The sequence below is a fragment of the Calonectris borealis genome, chromosome 7 (assembly GCF_964195595.1).
Source record: "Calonectris borealis chromosome 7, bCalBor7.hap1.2, whole genome shotgun sequence".
In the NCBI taxonomy this organism is placed as follows: Eukaryota; Metazoa; Chordata; class Aves; order Procellariiformes; family Procellariidae; genus Calonectris; species Calonectris borealis.
In genome coordinates this window covers 20,804,048-20,826,871 of record NC_134318.1, presented here as the reverse complement: position 1 = coordinate 20,826,871, position 22,824 = coordinate 20,804,048, and the positions used below count along the sequence as shown (strand labels likewise).

The window sequence follows — 22,824 nt, the reverse complement described above, 5'->3', positions numbered from 1 at the left end:
CAATGCACTAGATCTCCGAAAGAAAATAGAATTATAGAAAAAGCTCAGAGTGCCCCCCCCCCCCCCTTCAGTGCGGGTAGGATATGAAAACCTTACCTAACCTGTGCAACTCTTCACATAACTGACATGCAAGTTACTTTCTGTTTTAATCTCAGAGTTGTTCAGACTGCTGCGACTCCCCAGACACCTGCCTCCTTCCCTCCAGCCTCTGCTGGAGAGGCAGGGGCTTTTTTGGCCTGAGGAAAGATGTCATTGCAGTTTGACTGGTATTTTTGATCAGGGCTTGTTCTTCTAAGAGCTGTATTCCCCTCATGTTTTATTTCCTTTGTGTTCTTTCCTCGTTCTTCTTTCATGACTAATATTTTTTTTTTTTTGTTTAATAGAAAACGTTACTGGGAAGTTTAGTATTTCTTTCATCTCCAATCAGATGATCACAGCTGAGTTACTTCTACCTCATGCAACTTATCTACGGTACGTTCTGCGGGTAAAATCCCGCCGTTTAGCATAACTCGTGCTCTCCCGTTGCCTTTGGCGGTACGAGCGGGCACAACAGGCAAGCTTTTGTTTTATTACAGCCCCTTCAAAGCAAAACCGCCCCGCAGCCCGCTGCTCCGGCCTGTCCCCGGGTGCACCCGCTTGTTAAGAAGCGGCAGCCACGCCCCAGCCGAGCACCACGGCCCCTCCCTCGGGACACCCGCCTTCGCAGCGCGCCTAACCCGGCTACCGGGCACCCCTTTTTCCACAGGCAGTTCCCTCCCTGACCCGGAAGGGTCGAGCCAAGCCCCAGCCCGACCCCCCAGCCTGGGGCTCGGCTCGGCCCTTCCGGGAGGTGCGGCCCTGTCCGGGCCCGTACGCGAGGCCCAAGGCCGCTCACCCCGCCGCGCCCCGCGGCTCTCGGCTGTCCCGGCATGCCCTGCGCGCCCGGCGGCGGAAGCCGGAAGAGCCGCGGCGGAAGTAGGGCTCAGCTGGCGGGGGGGGGTGTCGCAGGTGAAGCTGGGAAGCGCGGAGCCATCTTGGTGCCCGCGCCGGGCAGGGACCAGCCGCCGCCGCTGCCGCCGCCGTCGCGCCAGGACAGCGAACCGCCATCGGGCCGGGCACGGGGGGGCGTCCGCGCGCGGGGCCCCGCTGGCCATGGGCACCTAGAGCCGCGGGGTCCAGCCGCGACGGGAGCGGCGGCGGCGACCGGCTGCCCTCCGCCCCTACCCGCCGGCGACCAGAGCCGGGCTCTCCCCGCCTGCCGCCGCCTGCCGCCGCCCGCGCCCCCATGAGGCCGGAGCCGCTGCCCGCCGCCCGCTGGCGCCGGTGACGAGCCGCCGGGAGGTCTCGCCGCCCCCGCCGCGGGCGCCCCGGCCGCGCCGGGCCGTTTTTAAGCCTCCGCGAGCGGGAGGGAAGTTGTCCCCCCCTTCCCCCTCCGCTGCCCCTTCCCGCCCTCGCCCTCCGGTTCCTGCACCGAGAGTGAGAAAAGCACAACCTCAGGGAGACCCGGCCCTGCGCACAGATACCTGCTTTCCCCCAGCGGGAGCCCCGGAGAAGGAAACCGGCCCCTTCCCTTGTCCTCCAGCGCCGGGGCCGTGGGCGTCGGGAGCCTTCAGACCCTCCGTGTGGCGGCAGGCACCTGTCCCGCCTGGAGGCAGCTCTCATAGACTAACCAAACCCCCTCCGCCTCAAGTACATTTTGTGGACATAAGCATTTTTTTAACTTTTTAAAGAACTTGGTTTTTTTCTGGGATTTTTACGAGCTTCCCCTTAGTTGATTTCCTGCTTCTCCCACCTCAGATAGCGCTGGCTCTGTTTTTCCTGGTACTGTAGCATGGGGATCGAATGAGGATTGAGATTTGAAGTATTGCAGGAGCCCTCAAGTCCATCCACCTGTTAAAAGCGAGCAGTGCTGTTTCTGTCTTTCTTCTTTTCCCCCCACGTCGCCTGTCGGATGTGATGGAACTCATGTTCGCAGAGTGGGAGGACGGGGAGAGGTTTTCATTTGAAGACTCCGATCGCTTTGAAGAAGACTCTCTTTGTTCCTTCATCTCTGAGGCAGAGAGCCTTTGCCAGAACTGGAGAGGATGGAGGAAGCAATCGGCTGGACCCAATTCTCCCACTGTCAAAATGAAAGGTGAGGTCACCCAGTTTCATTGGGATGCTCTTTGGACTCGTGGAAGTTGTGGGGCAAGGGGGGTTGGTGGGTGAGCAGATCTGCAGAAGGAATGTCAAAGGTGCAAAGAAAAGTCACGTGTAGGATCATTGTCAGGATAATTTTTGACCAAAGATTGAAACTGAAAATTTACTGGGGATCTTAAGGCAAAGCTGTCTTTTGGGTGAGTTTTCACCTGCATGCGCTCTGTAGTACTGTAGTGCTGCTTTTCTGAGTAGATTTTCTGGGCTTACTCTTGGAAATCTGAAAACAATTTTCTATAAACAAACTACAGAGTTGGTTGAGAAGAACTATAGATAGGTTCCCACTTGCTTTAATTGATATACATTAAGGTTTCATGGAGGTTTTTGTAACTGCTATGAAACTGCTCATGTAGAGGCATGTAAGCCATCATTGTATAGAGCAGTCTATTTTCCTTGTCTGTTTCTTTACATTTCTCTTTTTTCCTAGTAAATTAGCAAACTAACTTTTGTAGTAGTAGAGTAAAAGGGCCTTAAGACTGTCATAAAGAAATCAGCAAACTACAGCGTGTCTGCTTCAAGAGTTGTTATACTTCCTTTCTTTTGATAGTAATTTATTTTTAATAGCAGACAGGAAAATAGATAACATTAGCAATTAAAAATTATTTAAAACTCTCATATACCTACTAACTCTTTGCTTGATTTTTGTTTTTAAAGTGAAACATAATTTCTCTTTTATCCTGATGCATCTTGACCCTAGAATTCAGGTGGCGTTTACACCAAGCAAAGCCAGACATACAGTTAACAGAAATTACACAAGCCCTTTCTACTCTTTCTTTTATCTTCTTTCTTTTATTTCAATCCAGCATCAGTACTTTTCCTGTTATTGCCGACCTTCATGACCATCAGCTGCCTCATTAATATCTCCCTATCTGGAACTGCAAAACTTCATTCTCTTCTGAATGTTGGCCTTATGTGAACAGAGAATGCAATTTATATTGAACTGTGCTGAAATCTGGCTATGTTATGCTATGGACAAATGCTCACTCGTCATTGGATTAGGACCAGAAAATACACTTTGCATTAACCGTAGGCTTTCCAGAGCAGTCTAAGTTTTAAATTTTTGATAAATTTGAGAACTGTCTCTAGTCCCAGATATGTAACCGCCTCTGTCTCTTGAATAGTCAGGATTAGAGCTGAGGGTAGGACGGAAACTTTAAAAAAAAAAACAACCCAAAACAAGAGAGAGAGAGAGAAGTGCTGAATACATATCCAGGTTGGATAGCTCTCTTGGATCCTGCAGCCAGGACACGTTGGTTTTAGTATGGAACATTCTACTGGTGTAAAGAAGGGGAACAGTGTTGGCGCTATGTTTTTTAAAGCTATGAATCCTGAGATGTAGAAATAAGCATTGCGCACAGGGCAAAGCGTATAAACTTCACTTTTTGCTTTAAGTCTTCTTGCTGGAAAGGAGCTGAAGTTTTGAAAACATACTGCTGTGGGAAGTAAGACATCTCTAGTTTGGCAGGGGTGTATGCAACTGGTTTGTACAGATCTACAGGTCAGACTGATATTTGAAAAGGTGATCGTTTCTATTCAACTTTGAGATGCTTTTAGCCAACTGTTCTGCACTGGTTCAGTGTATGATTGTGTGTTTTTCTGGGTCTTGGCCTAGTTCCTTTAGCTCTCTTGACCGAATTAAAAGCAAGCAGCAGTTGCTCTCTCTACTGTCATCCACTTGTTGCATAATGAAAAATCACTTCAGTAGATTGTGCGTATTTGTAATCCTCAGTCTCTTTCCTGACATGAGAAACACAATAGCTAACATCATTGTTGTGATAATTGTAATTATTTACACCATATTGAGATGTTGCAGTTCTGGGTTCTGCAGACCTGCATAGGCAAGGGTTGTATTGTTTGTACTTGCTTCATATTTGTTAGGTTTTATCTGTAGAGAGACTTAATTCCTTTGTATGAAAGTTTTACTTTAACAAGAGACATTCTGAAAGTATACTGTTGCCTGCTTTAAAGGGATTTGCTGGCAATTCCCAGGCTCTGGTCAGAGTTATTTCGAGAAGTATGTGAACATGGATTTGCTGCCTAAATAGTTACTTATCCACTCTATGAAGTCATGTATGATACTACCAACATGGAACACTTGCAAGTACTTTAACTGTATACAGTGTGTTGCCAGCGAGTCCGGTCTGATGAGGGATCTGTCATCATCTGGGATCTCCTTGGATTTCAGAACTCCTGTACCAAGTTAGTTATTTTTAACAGCTCTTTTTGAAAGTGTTTTTGTGGTCAGAAAAAACTCAGTTTGTGTTGAGAACTTGCCGGATCCTGAGGATGTCAGTTGTAGTGAGTCTTCTCAAATGTGCTCATTCTGAATTGAGCTGTGTGTTTTTATTTCCGCAGTTTACCATTTTGCAGTGGCCTGTGATGTAGTTGCCTATGCAAACAAAAAATGAGGTTAGACACCGAGTTCTTCAGTGTTAAATGCTAAGGGAAAACAAGAGGAACTATATTCTCTTAGTCTTTTCCTCCAGTTTGGATCTCAGCCTGTGTTTTGATTTGGAATCAGCCAGACAAGTTATGTAATAGAAAGGATTTCTAGCTTTTTCAATTGTTTTGAGTTTGTCCTTGTGAGCACGCAGTTCTTCATTAGTGAGTTCGAAGAGAATCCCCCTGAGACTGGTGGAAGTGCTGTTGGCTGGGGAGTCCTCCTCTTAAACAAACAAACAAACAAAGTACCCGCACACACCTCAATTATGGCTTTCCTACTTTTTGCAACTTTTTATTTCGTTCTTGAGTATTTTTAATATTATGATTATGCTTACTGCAAATTTAACAATAAGGCTTGGGGTAGCTTGTTGCAAATATACAGAGTATTAACTGCAGAGGGTCACAAAAAAGTTGAGTTATTCACTTTTTTGTCAGTCACCCCATCAGTTTGCTAGAAAGATGATGAAAGGTGGAGAAAAATGTCTGAGTTTCTCTAATATGATCCTTGGAACGGAATTCTTCATGAAGTCGGATATCTTGAGTAGTTACATTAGAAAAATAGGACTGTAACTGGTTGGTTTTCCCTCATTTAATTTTCACTGTCCTCTTATAGTCCTCTTATATTACGTTCTAGAAAGGAGTTTTCTCTTCAAATGTACAATTGCTAATGTGAAGGAGGAATGTGTTGCGTCCATTTAATGGATGCCCTTAGATTTTGAAACTGCTCTCAATCTTTACTGATTCACCTGTACTGAAATTCCAGAGGAAACTTCAGCAAAGCATGTCAATTTTGGGAATACCAAGAGTCCTTTCATAATTTTGAACATTTATTTTAGAAGTGACTTGTTCTCACGTTAGGCTGCCTTGATTGCTTGTTTTTACCCCTGGGTTTTTTCATTTTGAATGAGGTAATGCTTGTAACTGATATTTGCCCATTGCCTGTATACATCATTGATTAGAAGCTTTCAGCTGTACTGGGCAGACAGGGAATTCAGCTCCGAAGTTAGGGTGAATGGATATTTTGAAGAACAGTGTCCTTGCAGGGTATATTCAGAACCATCTGGTTCCCTGAGTTGGTTTGTGGCTCCAGCTCACTTTCTTCCATATCAAATTACATTCCACCCATTTTTTGCCTTTCTACCAATGAATGCACCCACTTGCCTTTTCTCCACTTTTCTGGACAGTCTTTCCTTTCCCAGAAACCATTATGAAAGCCATTATGATCCTCTCATTTCTCTTCTCACTTTTTAAAACAGTTGTATTTTTCGTTGGTAATTGAAATAAGTCTAGTGTTTCTGCAAATGTTTTGTAATCAGTTATCTTCACACAAGGATTTTTGTGACAGAGGTCTTAAGAGGAAATGTTCAAGTACACACATTATCTCTCCAAACCCACTGTGGCTTTGTTTCTTCTCGAAAGCTTCTAAGCTCTTTTCCACCCTTAGTCCTTTCTGTTTCACAGTTTCTGAAGCATAAATGTTTACCAAACACTTTAGAAGTTTAGGATTGCTAAATAGTGTGTTCACAATATTTATGCTCAGTTTGTATTTATTCATTCACACCGGCTTCTGCTGGAAGCATGCTGATGAGTTGTGTTGAAACTATTTTAATCTAGTGAGAAAGCTTGATTTTTTTTCCTTTCTTTTACTGTAAGCTTGAACTATTGCATACTGTATTGCAAAACCCCCTCAGACTTAACTAAGAATTGATGCAGGCAGTGATCTCCTTAGAAAACGTTCTCATTATCCAGCCCCAGACAGTTTATGTTCTTCCAAACTGTTAGGAGTGCCCGCAACGTTAAGTTCTGGGCACAGTGCCTCAAAACTATAAGCCGTAGAGAGGGAATCATTGGCAGAGAATAGACGGAGCCTGAGGTGAGGGTATGATCAGTTTAGAGAGACAACCCGATCAAAGTCTGAGCAGTGTCTACAGTGCTAAAATGACAGTGACTGATTTTCATTAATTTATATGGACAAAGAATAAATGGCTTAGAGAGCAACACTTCTTCCTCAGGATTGCCAGTAACTATTTAATAAACTTAATAAAGTTAACCCTTGCTCAAGCAGTAATTGCAGAAAACAGCAGGAGAAACACATCATCTCTTTCAAATTCATACTGTGCTCTTCAGACTCTTGTTCTTTTTGGAGAAGAATGTTGGTGTCATCCAAAGTGTGTCCGCTCCTTGAGCCTGGTGAAGCTGGAAATGAAGACTCTCGGGTTTGCTGCTGTTTTGTTACTGACTATTACTGTGTATTACGAAGTTACAGTTGATTTTTTTTTCCTACTTTATTTGTGCCTCTGGTATTAAGAGGGAGATGATGTAATCAACTCACACTTCTGGGAGGTACAGGTGTAATACGTCTTGTTTGTTGTGTTTTTTTAATTTAGTACAACACATGACAAATCTGTTTTAGCCCAAATATATGTTATAATATATCCAAGTTCACTATTAACATTAAAAACCCAAAACAGTAGCTGTTGAGCAAAACTATTGTATAGCTCCCTAATGAGTTTCTTTATAGAAGCAACAGAATTTTAAAAATATAAATGTTGGTGAGAAGATACACAAATGCTTATGGAATAAGCAGAGATCAGCTATCCAAAGAGTAAAGGTAACGTGAAAGTGAAGGCTTAGCTGCTAGCAGAAAATAGGCTTCTCTATATTTTCTCACCCTAGTAAATTAATTTCACCTACTTTTGTACTCTATTCCATAGTGGCTGGTGGTGTTGACTTGATATATAGCAGAAGCAAAAGTTCAAATTGAGGAAGGGACTTACTGGGCTGTAATACAAGGTGCAAAGGGGACATTGATTCATTAGGGCTGAAGCCACCACAGAGAAGCTCTAGAGGCAGTCATTTATCAAGACTGATTGGCATAATTAAATGCACTGCTTCAGAGCTGGGATAGAAGCTGCTTCAGAAGCTGTCTAGAAGTTTCTGTTAAACAAAAAGCTGGTTTCACAAGGCAGTGATACCTCTGTCTTTTGGAAGGATGGCAACTTGAATGACTCTCACACATTTGTCTCTTCATTTGCATTTTCCTGTGCCTTTCAGAGATAATTGAATGTGTGTACCCCTCTTTTCAGAAGCGGGTACTGCAGAAACCACATAAAGAAGCTATTAGGAAAAGATGCTATTTTACTGCTGAGATTTTAAATGACCAATCCAGTTTTAACTCTATTGTGGTGTTTTGACCTCTTCCTTTAGATAAACTTCTCTTCCCCTCACAAGAAGTCTTGCACATTCCTTCCCTATTTTAATGTCTCATCTTTCTACTGGGAAATGTCTAATTTTCTCCTGTCTCATCTTTCTATTCATCTTTCTTCCTGGCATCCATGGATTTTTCTTTTTGTGTTTCTTTTCTCCTTCCTATCACCTTGAGGAGATCCCTGTGTTACTGAATGACCAGAGATCACAGATGTTCTATTTGCATTGCAGGCTGACTGAAGCTACAGGGGTTTTTCTTCTCTGTGGCATGTTTACCTCTGGGGAAGCAAGGATAAGGATTCAGGTTTGATCCTAGACTCTGGATTGTGCTCTCCCTTTGTTTCCTATCCCTTTCTTTATCTCCCTCTTTTTTTTTTTCTTTGACCTGTTCTTCATTGTTAAAAAGTGGGTTTTATTTTTATCTATTTATTTTTTACCTGTAGGTAACTAGTTCTGTCTTGAGGTAAAAACAAAGTGAAGACAAAACATCTCAGGATTTCTCTCAAGCTACACTTCAGGTTTGAAGTGTGTGGTTATCAGGGCAAATGTAATTCTACAACGAAATGCAAATGTCTTTTGTTCGTGGAGTATTTTACTCTGGATAACACTTGTTAAAACAGCCTTTTCTTCTCATGCTTAAAAGTTTTTTTTCATGCCTAAAATTATTGCTTATATCACTTTTTTGAATACTAGCACCAAAAGTTGTTTTCTTTGTTAAATTAATGTGTTTGAATATCTATGTAGTCTGGTGCTATAAGCAGGAAGAGCAAGCAGGAGACTAATTTTGTTTGTCTTACAGCCACTACAGAGAACCTCATGCTTTGAGCTGTGTCCCCTCTGTGTACCTGGGGTTACCCATCAGCAAAGCAGTGGGCAATGAAACTGAAAAAAAAAAAAATCCTGCTGCTTCTGGAGTGTTGCTGATAAAGGACAGGAACAAAAGAGATCAGATTTTTTTTTCTGATAGGCTATAAAGCATGTAGGAGAAGAGGTAGGAGAAGATGTAATTCCTGCCCTGATGAAAACCCTGAAAGATTTAAAATTAGAGCTTAGTTACTCTCAAGATGCATCTTCATTTCTAGGCAGATTACTCAGTTTCAGAACCTGCATTTTCTGGGTCTGCTTTTTGCTAATGTCCTACAACATGGGTGAGTCTTTGTGACCCTTCACTTGACCATTAGAGATTTTTTTGCGGGTTGCTGAGTTCAGAAAGTGATGGGAAGTTTCAGAAACCCAGGTAGGCTTGTTCAATAGGCAGAGGTGTCCTCGTAGCTTCATGAATTGCATTGGGCTGTTGTCAGTTCTATGCTCCTCTTGCTCTGGTTTGGTGTTGCTTCTAGTCCTAATATAGTGGCATGATCTGTATGTTTGAGGAGCCAGCAGTTAAATGTGATTTAATATGCAAGTTTACAACTTTGGAGTTCCAGTTCAGTTTGAGGAACAGCAACAAAGTCATAGCATAATCTGTATACAGAAAAACAGCACCTTTTGTACAGTTTATATTTTTCTTGTGGCTTTAGTAAGAAAAGAAGAAGTGAGAAAAGAAGTGAACTGATCAGACCTAGGAACGGCTGTTTTCAAATATAATATACCCAAAGTAAAAATTATTCTGTGTATGAGTTGTGGAAGTAAAACTCACATGTTGACTTGTGGCCAGGCCCTTTTTTCTCTCTCTGAAGTAGCATATACTCCAATCAATGTCTGTTTTGTAGAGTTTGTGTAATAATATGGTGAAGTTAATTTTAAGCAAATGTAAATTCAGTGATTTCAGTTACTATGAAAAGTTGGTAAAGGATTAGAGATGGCTTAAGTACTCAAATTGACTTTTTTTTTGTAGGGTAACTAAGAAAGTTGCTTTTTGTATAGTCTAGTTTATGAACCTTTGCTTGGTTATGATGTCTAGGTTTTTAAAATAGTTAAGTTACCCTACTAGCTACCGAATATAAAAAAGGTGACCTTACATGTTTTTAAACTCACATAGAATTGAAGGAAAATGTGTGCGTATTGAAGTTAGTCTAGTGATTAGGAGAGCTTTCTTGTCCATTAAGTTCTTGATAGTCCGTGGTTGCTGAGTAATGTAATTTTTACTGGTATGCTAAGGAAAGGATAACACAGTGAGTTAAATTTTAAGAATAAGGAATATGAAACCAGAAATAAGGAATTTAAAAAAAAAAAAGTGAATGGCAAGGATCATAGGGTGGTCTTTTAAACAAACAAGCAAAAAACCTCTCTTCCTCTCCCAGTATAGCTTTGAGGGAACAGAAATGGACATCAGTGATTTGAACAACATCTTATGCCAGTTATAAAACTGGGAGCAGAGACCATCTCCTCTTAATTGTCCGGTGTCCTAGTTATTATACAGCAGTTTGTTCCAGAGGAAGAAAGGAATGTACAGCTTCAAAAGATGTTTTACATACTTTAATGAACTTTTGGAGTAAATACTATTCTATTTAGAATATCTGTAATAAATTTGTTTTGTTTTGTTTTTGTATTTTTGAGTAACATTTCCAAAGAGTCAAAACCAATTTATTCTTTAGTTCTTAAAGTGCAAGAATGTCTTTAAGATTTCATTGCTTTTTTAGACCGACAACTTTTTTCTGTCACCTATCTAATTGTAAGACTGTAAAGCAGTTATAAGGGTAATTTAAAATAGTGTCATGGCTAGAAGTTAATTTTTCAACTTTATTTTGATCCACGTTATCTGTATTAATCTCTTTCCTTCCTCCTCCTGTTTTGTAACACCCTTCCAAAACCTCCAAAAGTAAAATTCAAAGCACGTGTGTATCTAGGCCTATGTATTAGGCCTAGATTTTTCATTTTTTAAAGATTAAAGAGCAGTGATGCATAATATACAAATTATTTAAAATACTGGTTCTAATTTCAAAATACCATATCATACATTTCTAAGTTACCTCCTCTGAAGCAGTGTAGTCTTAAGCAATACGAATAGGATTTCCAACCAGAAGATTCTCATACTTGTCATAATTTGTGTGGTTTTTGATGCATCCTTTCTTCTTTGTTTCTTTGCGTGTAGAATGGCAGCAACGTTCTGGCAAGGCTGTGGATATTGTACCACTTACTAGTTGTGTAGCATTTTTAACAGAAAATACTGAAAGTGGTGTCTTCGAGTACGCTTCTTGATGGTGCTTTAAACGTTATGGGCAAGGCTTGTGAAAACTCTTTTGTTTTGATTATGCTTAATTCATGTATATTTGCTTCCATACAGCTGGAAACACACTATCTTTGGAAAGAATGAAACAAAGGAACTTTGTCAGGCTGTGATATACCTATTACTTAAAATCCTCTGGAATTGCGTATTTTGAGAAAAGTGATGCTGTGAAAAGTGTCTGGGTTTAATAAAATATTGTTGCTATTATGAATCATTATTAGTGTTTCTAGGTTGCTGCAATAAAAACCTAAGAAAGGAGAAAATGTCAGTATTTAACAGTATCAATTAGGAGAAGGTTGAACACGTTTAAGATGTATACAACTGGAAAATCTGTGTTCTGATTTTTCTGTATTTACCTAAATTTCTATTGGCGTGTGGTTAGCACTGAAAAAATTTGGAAGTTAAGACATTATCTTTCCATAGAGAGGAAAACCTGAAAAGGTTGCAGGAGTAGAGTCTTTAAACAAATTCTTAACATCCTCATTTGGCTGCTGCAAGTAGGGGGACCTGAGTGTTATTTCTTGATGTCTCAGTGGCTTTTATGCCTTTCTTTTGTCTGCTAGGCTTAGTTTGTAGCTGTGAGACTTATAGTAGAGCTTTCAAGCTTCTTTTTCATATGGGACAAGGATTGGCATATACAGGAAAGGGAAAGGATAAATGGATAAGATGGAGGGGGGAAGAAAAAAAAAGAAATAATCCTGTCCCTTTGTGGGAAAAAAGCTGGATGCTGCAATGCAGGAGAGGGGGGAATAGACTTGAGAGAATGAAAAAGAGGGAGGTCAGAGACCAAAAACAATATAGAAGAACATGTCCACATTTTTTTACAAAAATATAAATAGGTAGGATGATAAAAGAAATGTTACACAGAATTTGTCTGCGAGCAATGAGAGTCTCCACAGGAAAGCATCCAGCTGTACTTCTTCCTCCCAAGTTAAGACACTTATGAGGCGACTCGTTGAAACAGTGGGCATGTGAACACCTGGGCCACCAATTCTGGCTTCCTGTTCTGTTTAGAGAGGTGAAAGATTTAAGCAGATGATGATCATTCTTTGGCATCCGGAAATACTGGTAAACACAAGTAATTCATTGGTGGAGATCTGAAAATGAAAACAGCAATGTTTTAAAATCTCAGTAGTATGGTTCTTTGTTTTCTTTCTTTTTACACAAACTAGTGGAAAAATTAATTGCAGCTTTTCTGTTCATTAGGCTTGAGATCTCTAAAGATGCTGCTTTGAGCATGTCTCCCCAGCCAGAACTAAAGAATGGAAAAAGTGAGGTGGCCTTAAATTGAATGTAGTCAAGTTACCATCTGGACTCTTTTTTAGATATATTCATTAAAACAATGGCTATGTGCAGCCAAGCCATTCTTACTGGCATCTTGTCAATGTATGTGACAGAACAAGATTCTTCCCTGAAGTACAAAAAAGTTTGCGGAACCTGTGAATATTGAGTATTGTATGACCTCGCGGAATCTCTCCATGTCTTGTTTCTGGTCTTTGTAGGACTTCAGGTTTACTGTTCTCAATATATGCTCACATTTGCCTGACTTTTGTTTATCACAGAATTGTGATTCTCAAGACTTACCCTTTAATCTTTTTCTTTTCTTTTTAATATCCCTGTACTGGAGTTCTTACCTGGTAAATTTGCATCTGTGGAGAATGTACCAACACAAATCCTTGTTAATCCATGCTAGAGGCTAAGTGAATAGCTTGATGATGGCCTGAATGCCCAAGTTCCATGCTTTTAGGAAACACTGATTGCTGATGTAAAGATTATTGGTAAGTATTTGACGTTTAAGCTTCATGGTCGTCCTGCTGGTGCGTTGGTATGTAATTAATAGGTGTACAAACGAAATTACAACTTTTTATGAGAATCTAGTACCTTTGAGAAGTCTATAGGGCATAATTTAGTAATTCTCTTGAGCTGTTTACAGTTCCTGCTGCATATTGCATGTAATTCCATTTGCTACCTCATATTTAGGTCAGTAAATGCTGAGATGGAGAAAAAGAGAAATGCAGCTGTAAATTTGTTCACCAGCTAGCTAGATGGGCCAGGTTAAAATGTTTGTAACTTAACCTGCATGTAACTTTCACGCATGGCTTGAAGAGAGGGTGATCTGACACAGAGAAGTTAGTTGTATTTGACCCGGAATGCCTTTAGAAGTTTTCATTGACTAATTGATTGCATTTAAAGCAGTAGTGCATGGGGTCAGCTAAGCTGCTTATCCTTTTCAAGGACAGGGAGTTAGTTTTCCCTGGCTAGTTAGGAGCAGCAAGTGTTTCAAGACTTCTACGGACATTTTCAGAAGGTGGTTGACTTTGCTTCAGTCTTGTGATGTTGGAGAGATCTTGGGAGATACTGTGCATTTGCCTAAGCAAATTCATGCAATGAACTGTAGTTAATCAGTGCCTCAGAGTTTTCCAGTGCTGCTTTTGTTACTATTTTTGTGCACTGAAAATGATAGATGTGCTTTTTCTACCTCTGTAAATGTTCTGTAGCTGTCTGCTTGTTTCATATATTCCTTGCTACCCAGTTTTGTTTCCCTCCTTTTGTTCTCTCTATAGGTGATGAGGGGGAAATGGAAGAGAATTTATTCTTTTTAGGGAGGAACTTCCTCCAACCATAGGATGCTAAGAAATGATCAGACAGATGCCTTACTTTGAGCGAGAGGAAATGCAATTGCTGGGGGGTGGAGAGCTTGAGGAAGGCTGAGGACTGCCAGCTTTGGAAGCTTGTGTCCTGCAGTGGTGGTTCAGATTGGTCAGGGGCTGCTGTGCTGCACCTTTGAACTGCAGTGGGAGAACCTAGAATTGAGGGATGTTGCTGAGTAGGCTCTGTAACCTCCCATAAAGCCGTAGACATGTAGTTAGATTTGGGGAGTTTTTTACAAAACCAAAGGAGGTAAAAATAGGAGTCAGGTAAGATTTTTTTCAAAAGCATTTTGGTATCTAACTTCTTTTGACTCCTGTCTATGAAACAGATTTTTAAACCTCTGATGGTTTCCTGTTGGTGATATTAAGAGGCGGTATCTTCTTTTAGTTCCTGACAGATGTTTAATTAATTTTTTTTTTCACCGTAGAGGTGAGAATGCCTCATCCTTGATCTATTCTTTTCAGACAATAACTTTCCCATCAGCCCCAACAAAATTGGCCTGATCTCATTCTGCTATGTTCATAATGCAGCTCTTCAGAGTTTGCCAGTGCATTTGTTTGGAGGCCAAGTGACACTGCTCTGGGATTTAGATACAGGAAAAAAGCTGGTTAGAGATTGATTTTGCATGTAATACTTAAGGATGGATACTAATGGTAGAGAGCAGCACATTAAATAGTAGAGGTTGCATGGTGTTTTGTATGACTTCCTTTCAGCGTCTGAAAACATATCAATACTTCTTTATAGAGATTGATGCTCAGCTGTGATGCAGTCTGACTTTTTGATTTGTGTTTATGTTCCATTGTCTACATTCAGAAAAATATCCGGTCCCTGTTGGTCTTTGTAGCTTGTTTTTTTGTCTTAGGCCACTGGAGATAATTTTGAATTCTGAGCTTTTAAAATACCTTGTGTGGGGCAGAAGTGGGAATAACTGGTAGCACCAAACCTTGCTTTCAGGAAACGGGAGCTGTTTTTTATGTCTGTGCTCTGAATGCACAATCCTGGTTATGCAGCATGCTTTCTGCATGGGGTGAGGGAGCGAGGAGTAACAGTGCAGGGGAAACGGCTTGCCTGAAGCTGATCTGCTTCATCAGCTGTAGAATTATTCTGAACGCAAGCTGCCCAATTTGTCATGAAACCTTGGCCAGCCCTGGCATGAATACAGTGTTTTGTAGCACTGTCTGTCTTGCTTTACAAAAATCTGCTGTTCATTTTAGGATTTCTAACAGCTGTCGGTTGCTTGCCCAGGCTGCTCTTTTTTTGAAATGAATTCTTTTTTTAGGGAGGGAAATGGAAGGGTGTTTGGATTAAGAATTTTCTTGTCTGAATTTCCAGAGGAGGTTGTCAAGTTGTGAATGCTGCATTGCCTGCCTAGTGCTGGTGTTACAGTTTTGGGATCTCAATCATGTTAGAGTGGGTGAGAGTTGAGAAAAGAGCTTACCGACATTTTGCTCTTGAGATTCAGAGCTTGAAGAGACAAATAGATCTTATCTGGCATAAGGCATCAACATAACACCAAATACTCCAGTTTCATCAGCCCTGTGCAGAAGATTTTCACAGTTATTGCATAGGAGAAGAATAGAGTTGAATGGAAAATACACCTTTCTGATCTGCATTTGACTTGTGTTCGGAGAGTTTCTGATATTTGCTCAGAGCAGATGTTTTCTGTAGGTACGTTGTACATGTTTGCGACAAAATCTTATGTCAACCATGAGGCAGAACTTAGGTGACTAGCATCTTAGGAATTCGAGTTTAGTGATGGAGGAATGTGCTGGTGTTCTGTCCTGGAGTCATGAAACCAAATAATGGATTTTGGTTTCATCTTTATTTCCCTCTCCCATCAAACATCTTTTTGGTTACCAAATATAACTTGTAGCTTTCCGCCTTTACCTTGTCCTGAAGTTCTGAAGACTTGATTCAAGTGGGTTTTTTTCTAGAGATCTGGTTTCTAATATAGTAAGAGTGTTGTAGCTATGATGCTTTAAGGATATAAGGAAGACAAGTTTTAAGGAAAGAAGGGAAATCTGTTCTTCAACCAGCTGACCTTTGGAGTGCAGAAAAAGTTTTCAGATGTGCAGCTCTTCTTCTGTCTACTAATTGCACGAGGACCTTTGAGGGATGATTACACAGTGGGTTATCTGCTTGGCAATTAAAATTTACTTGAGTGTATTGAAACTCTTTAGTCATGTTTACCAGTGGTGAAAGGAGGAATAACACAACAGGGGTAGTCATTTTTCTTATTAATGTCTCATGCTGCTTTGAAGAGAGGATTCCTTCAGATGTTTTGCCTCTGAAATTTTTCTTGCTGACACAGGAAACGGCAGATGAAGTTGGGAGAAGTAGAAGCAAGCAACTGCTCCCAGAAGGTGTATCGAGAAGTTTGCCTCCATCTTCACATACATTGTAGCCTCTTGCCATGATGGCTGCTTCTTGTGTCATTTTCTATAAGGTCCTGTAAGCAGAAAGCATTGGCCTTTTTCTTCTAGCATAGGTCTGCTCAGCAGTACTAAGCTCCCAGATTTCCCCGGGTAATGCGAGTACTACATTACTTGGTTAAATTATAATTTCTCCCTATTGATTAAGTTGTGGCAAGAGTAACGGTAGCCCCGCTGGCTGTTGTTGCAGTAGGATTATAGCAGACACTGATATTTTGTGGGATGAAAGAATGTTTCTGAATAATTTTGTGGAAATTTCAAAACAAAGTTATATTTGGATTGTCTGACAAGGTGATCTGAGTAGCTGATCTGGCGGTCAGAGGATGTTAAACTTGCTCCCCATGTGTCTCAGGTTCTCATCTGGTGTGGCACAGGGCTGAGGGGTCTGATACTCAGGGGCGAAGTCTCATTTGGAGAGAGTGTGGGAAGAAAAAGGAACCATTTCCCCACAAATCTCTAGAAATTCAGGGAAAGTAATGCTGCATGAATGAGTGTGCGGTTTGCAGGCTAACATAAGAACCCCTACTATTTCTCTGTGTCTGCTTGCTTGTTTCAACATTGTTAGCCTTAAAAGGAGAGGCATTGGGAACTAGAGCGTCTCAAAGAAAGCCTTTCTGAAGTGAGATCATGACCCCTTTATACAGCAGTGGAAGGTTTTGCTACTGGTAGAAGGTTTTTGCTAACAGGAAGAAATGATGAATTACTGTAGGGAAAGTTGGGACATGGCTGTGGGATTTTTGGCATGCTCTTACTGATTTAAACGCTTAGTGGGTTAGGACTCTTGGACCTTACACACACATCATGCATCTTCTAAGTTTTAGTTCTCTTATCAGGTATTGCTTAGCATTATAAAGACTCACCAGCTTTATTTTTGTAGGTCTTTTTTATGCCTCACGAAATCTTGTGGAAGTGTTACCAGGAGTTGGCATAATACTCAGACACTTTATGATTTAAAAGATGTAACTTTAAAAGTAATAACATAAAGATAAAATACTTCTTAACTCAGTCTAATACTGAAACAGCAGGAGTTGAGCTGAGTAAGTGGGATCCCTCCTCTGGGAGGCATGCAGATTCTTTAACAAAAATTGTTTTGGGATGCAGCCTTTACGCTTGATGTTAGCACTATGATGATGCCATTTCTCCACAGGTGAGCAAAGTTAAGTCAGCTGGTTTTTGGTGTTTTTTTTTTTTTAAGCTCTGTACACATCCAGAGAGTGAGTGTAGAAAACCATTGTGAAATGGATTTGTCAGAAATGTTTTTTTTCATAATTCAGATGACCAGAAGGGGAACCTTAACAGGTTTAAAATCACTGACACTTGAAAAAAAACCCTCACTCGTCCACTCCAAATCCACAGTGTGATTTAGTATTGTATTCTGCAAATCTACAGGGTTTGTGCGCAAAATAAAAAATTAGGGTTTTTTTTTGATATTTTGATGTATTTTAAGGTCTGCCCTATAAAATAAACTACTTCTTGCTTCCTAAAATGCCTTAATCTTGGAGACAGAAGTCATGGTGTCAGGATATGTTTATGCAGTCAGCCAAATAATATACTTATCTGGTTTTGAAGGGAAATGAAAATACAGCAACAAAAAGATAGTTTGAACCATTAAACATTTTCACTTGCATGTATGAGCTGTTTGTGATGTAGTGTTAAGCAATTTTCACAAATCAAAGTGAGCTGAAATTTGACTCTGTGTTATGGCTTTTGCTATAGATGGCGGAGACTTTGGGGGTGAATTGGACACCCTCCTGTGAGAAAACGAACCTTTTTGCATTGGGTTAAAAAAACCAAAAAAGCCATTCTTAAAATGTTATTGTGATGATTGTAATGGAATTTGTGTAGTTATAGTTGCTGCAGTTTGTCAGTTAAGCGTGAGGTTTCCAATTCTGGACCGTAATCTGCCCATCTGGGATTTGTATTTTTAACGGTTTTTGGCTATGAATCTCATCAGTCTTATCCAGTAAACGCTAATGAAAAAGTTCTGTTGCTTATTCGTCTTCTCAACTGTTTTGTACATAAAAATGTCATTCTGTGGCTTAGGGCTGATGTAGGCCTCCCCCCAACTCTTCTTTTTGCTTTCAACATGGTATTAATATCTCTGCATTTGCTACCCTGTGACATTATTCTCAGTGTAATTTCACTGCTGCAAAATGGTTATGGGATCCAGATAGAGTTGTATAAATCTAGGTGGGGAAATAAGACATGTAAGAAAGTCTTGTAAACACAGATCCCATTAGGGTTTTAATATTGTTAGTAAGCTTGCGGGGGTAGTAGCAGGGGAGGAGGACGAAGAAGAAAACAGCAAACAGGAGAATCAGACCTGTTCCTAAATTTAAAAAAAACATATTTAGTTGATAACTTTCCTTCCTGGGAGTTCTGTGTTATTTACAGGCAGTAAGAAGGGTAATGTGCAAATTTAACAGGTGAATTACATGGACAGAAAAATATTACCAAGTTACTTTGATAGTTCTTTTTTGTTTGCTTTATCCTGTGGGCAAATCAATGTACTAGTGATTCAAACTGAATCTTGATTTGTCCCCTGGAGCATTTTGCTAGTTGTTGATCACTTAGTTCTCTCTAGGGCTATGTTTTCAGTTATTAAAAAAAAAGTGTGTATATGTATGTGTGTGTATATGTATATTTTTTTTTTTCATTCTTGCATAGTAGAATATCATCCTGCTGTACCACCCTAATGGAGAAACCTGTATTTGTAGAGTTTTTCCTGTGGCTAACTTTACCTGAAATACCTGATGATTGCATTACAGTGCCCTGCCCTTGCTGTTTTTCCAGATCAGTTTAGCTGCACTTGCTAGCCTGTTACGAGTATGTGGATGTTTTAAAAATACAAAAACATTGAGAGACAACAAAACCCAAAGGAGCCCTCAAGTCAGAATGCTCCCTCCAGTCATCTTTTCTGAGCAAGCTTGATTAACAATCAATCAGCAGCAGTGTTTGTAGCATCCTTTCTCCATCACTTGATCCCTATTCTTGAACTATCTAACCTTCTTGGTCTGTCACAGCATGTGAAAAACTCACACAGATGAATTCCACCAAAGCCTTTTTTCTGGAATCTGCGGTTCTCCATTTGTTGTTGCAGCTGGCTTTGTGAATGCTGAGGTGTTTTGCAGGGAATTGGTTTGGAGTGGGTAGTATCTGAGAAACAAATAGCTGAAACTTTATTCTGACTTGGTACAGCGGGTGTTCCAGTGTAAAGGAGTTGCTTATTTTCTTGAGATTGACACTGCTTGAATAATTGAGGAACCAGGAACATGTATTGTTGTATCGGTTTCCTTAATCGGTAAAAGGAAAATAAACTCCTACTTTTTAGCAATACTGTGGTTTGCTTGTTTTTTACAAAGAACATTGTGGGTTTTTTTCCCTTGGTATGAGGTAGCATGGAGTTATTAATCTGAAACAGAGGAATGCTAGTTGAAGACAACTGGGAATCAGTATTTGAATATTACACTGTGTCTTCAGCTTTTCGGATGCTTCATTCTGCACATAGTCAAGCTAGACCAGGACTGGGTGAGGGGGAGCCACTCCTTATGTCCATTCAGCTATCAGGGTCTGACATTGCAGGGTCTTGGATCAGTCTTGGGGTCCTCACCCCTCAGCTTGCCAGTTTGGTTTCCTCTCTTGTATTGTATTTGGGGCAAGAAAGTTCATTCTTGGTGCCTGTTCAGTACTTGGCATGTCTGCTGGGCTGCCGTAAGAGCACCCATTAGCTCCAGTTGTGCTGGAGCAATCTGTGGTGTGTGTGTATGTATGTGTCCACCATGAACACCACTGAGACCAGCTGCGTGATTTGGAAAGATCATTTTACAACCCAGAGTACAACCATTTTGGCATGGGTGTTTAAAGGTGAATACTTCTTCTGTTGTTTCAAGTGCTTGTATATTCTCTCTCTCTCTTCTCTATGTTTAAAATTATGTTAGCTATTTTAGTTGCTTTTTTATGTTAAGTATTTAGTTTCCTTCTGGAGCTTGGTGGTTGTGGTTCAGTACTTCATACGTTCCAAGTCTTACAGGCACAGACTAGAGTGACTGCAATATCTCTCCTACTGAGACGGAGAACTTTTCCTTTACCTCTTTGGAAACATAGCTATCATGAAGCTTACACTTAATTGTAGTTTAATTTACTCCCAAGATTGTAATCCCAAGACTATTCAAGAATGCTCTTAATATTCCACCATTTCTATGTATTCTGTACTAGTGCATTATAGATGTGCTGTATTTTTTAATAATGTTGCCTGAAGTTTGGAAAATTGTATGGGACAGGTATTAGCCACCCATCTCACAAGTCTGTGCTTGAAAGCCACAAACCAGCAAGCGGACAGAAATGTACCCTTACTGCTTACATAGGTTGCAAATATATTAGTTCAGCTGAAGATATCTGAAGATATTCCCTTTCTGATGACTTCGCAGGGCTGGGACCTACCTGGGCAAAATGTTAATGTGACAGAAAACTGACTGGTGGTGGTGTGTCTGAGACCCATTGAATCAGTTCTGCTCTTAACAGAATACCTCTTTCAAACGAGAACTAAAGTTAATGAGCTTTGTGGATGGAGCTTTGGATGAGAAATGCTTTTGAAAGAAGAGAAAATATCTCAGACTTTTGCAACATGCTTCAGTTACATATCATGTCACGCTCAGTTCAGAGGTGAATTTTGCTTATTTTTAAAAACACATATGTTGCTTTTTATAGGATTTTGATTATGCAGTAAAATGGAAGAGGAACAAGTAAAGAAGTGTAAATAATGGCCTAAATACCTTGGCTCTGATTTATTTGAAATGAAGAGTAAATTTTTAATTAAAAGACTTATGTTTCATTTTGCAATATTCACCTTGGGAAACATTCAGAGCATTCATCTTCGAATATTACAGAGTTCAAGGCAAAGGTGAAGTTTTCTGATGTTTGTTGCAGAGTTTGAGACCTGAAGGAATATATTGCTCTGGCACATTCTTCTTAAAGACATCAACTGTGAGCATAAATTTCTAGAAAAGAAAAAAGAACAAGAGAATAAAGTAAAACCAACAGCAGAATTTTAGAAGGAAATGTACAAAAAATAGAAAACAGTAGGAAACCAAATATTTTTAAAGAGTTTTGATTTAGGTATATTATGGTTAAATGTAATGCTTGCTCTGCTTGTCCATATTTGAGAGTTCTCAGCACTTTTTGGTTTTAAGGGGTATCAGAGAGAGAATATATCATTGACTTAAGTCAAGGGGCATTTTACTGATAGGCACTTAACTAAAACAAAACAAGCAGAAATGCTTATAGTGCATTCTACAGTAACAGATTTATCTTTCTACGTGGCAAATCCTGTAAAAAGCAGTGTAATATTTACCATTTTTTAAATGAGGTTTGTAAAACAGGTTTTATAACACCCCCCCCCCCCCATACCTCCTTCACTGGTCGAGATTGCATACTGCTTATTTCCTGTTACTTTTACTGTTCTTCTCACTTTAGCTTTTGATATCAGAAGTGCTTCACTTAATTTTCTGCATCTGCTTGTTCTGTGTATAGTTATATTACTTTGGTCTGCGCTGTTACATTTTGGGCTGAAGCCAGCGGGAAAGGTGAGGGGAGATGTGAGGTGGGTACTAGGGGTAGCTATAAAATCAAAGCTATAGACTCATCTCTAAAAAGATAATGCAGCCTAACATGCCATTTTTCTTAAGATATATATAGCAAAAGCAATGCGTCCTGTCTTTGTACTGTGTCTTATCTCTTGCTGTGAGATTTGTTAACTTGCATTTGTATTTATTCACTTGAATGTATGGTTTATTTTTAGAGTCGTGTGTCAAATGAAAGTAACCCAATGGAAATAATGTAATTAGATAACAAATGCATTCAGTGCTTGGCCCAGTTGGTTTTTCTTTCAGTTCCATTTAATAGCTCTTTGGTATTCTCATGGCCCCTATTTTGCTGATTATTCAAGCAGTTTCTTCTCTGTTTGTCTATCATGGAAACTCAATTATTGTACTGAAGGAATAATAGCTCAGTTTGAACATGATCTGTTTTTATGAATAATTGTTGGCTGCAACTTGTTACAGCCTACCATATATTAGGAAAGGTTAAGCAATGTAGCCACACATGCATTCCTATGCCAGTAAGCCCTGCTGGCACAGAAGTTGTTTCCACTGGTGAAAATGCATGTTTGTGTGCATAGCTTGTGTTGGCTGTTTTGTGGTTTTTTTCCTTGTTGTTCCGGCAGGAATAGTTATGTCTATGCTAAAGTTTTAGCTGTTATAAAATGGCTATAAAAATCAAACCTGTAATTCATATGAAACAATAGCAAAAAGGGTAGGATAGTCCTTATAAAAAGCTGCATGTTCCACGTGGCAGTAAATAGATGAGAGGTGATTTATTCAGAATGGTTTAGATATGCTTGATCCTGCCTCTTAGGTAGGAGGTATAGTTAGACGGCCTCTCAAAATCCCTTCCTGACCTGGGTTTTACTAGTCATTTAACCTGTGAGTGAGAATTGTTTGAGGTTACTTATGCTTTGCCTGTGACTTTATTCTTCCAAGACTTGAAATGCTTCCTTTGTTCTGTGTGGGTCATCATGTCTGCTTCCCAAGAGGAGACAGTGATTCTTGCTAGTTTTGCTCCACAATTTAAAATGATCTTCTCCCTTGAATAGATTTATCTTGCAGATTTGTCAATTTTGTATTACATCTTTGATTTCACTACTGTATCATTTTTTATATTAAATTTGCAATCTTCCTTGCTGTCCTTATC

The 22,824-nt window shown here is 40.1% G+C and overlaps 1 protein-coding gene across 3 annotated transcripts in view; it reads left to right on the top strand.

Moving 5' to 3' along the window:
- Positions 1-980: 980 nt before the first annotated feature.
- Positions 981-22,824, top strand: part of ZSWIM8 (zinc finger SWIM-type containing 8) — a 63,623-nt gene continuing 41,779 nt past the window's right edge. For all 3 annotated transcript variants that reach the window (XM_075155355.1, XM_075155354.1, XM_075155353.1), the window contains exon 1: positions 981-2,113. In XM_075155355.1, the coding sequence (XP_075011456.1) occupies positions 1,936-2,113 (178 nt within the window). In that variant the 5' untranslated portion in view covers positions 981-1,935. The remainder of the gene's footprint in view (positions 2,114-22,824) is intronic.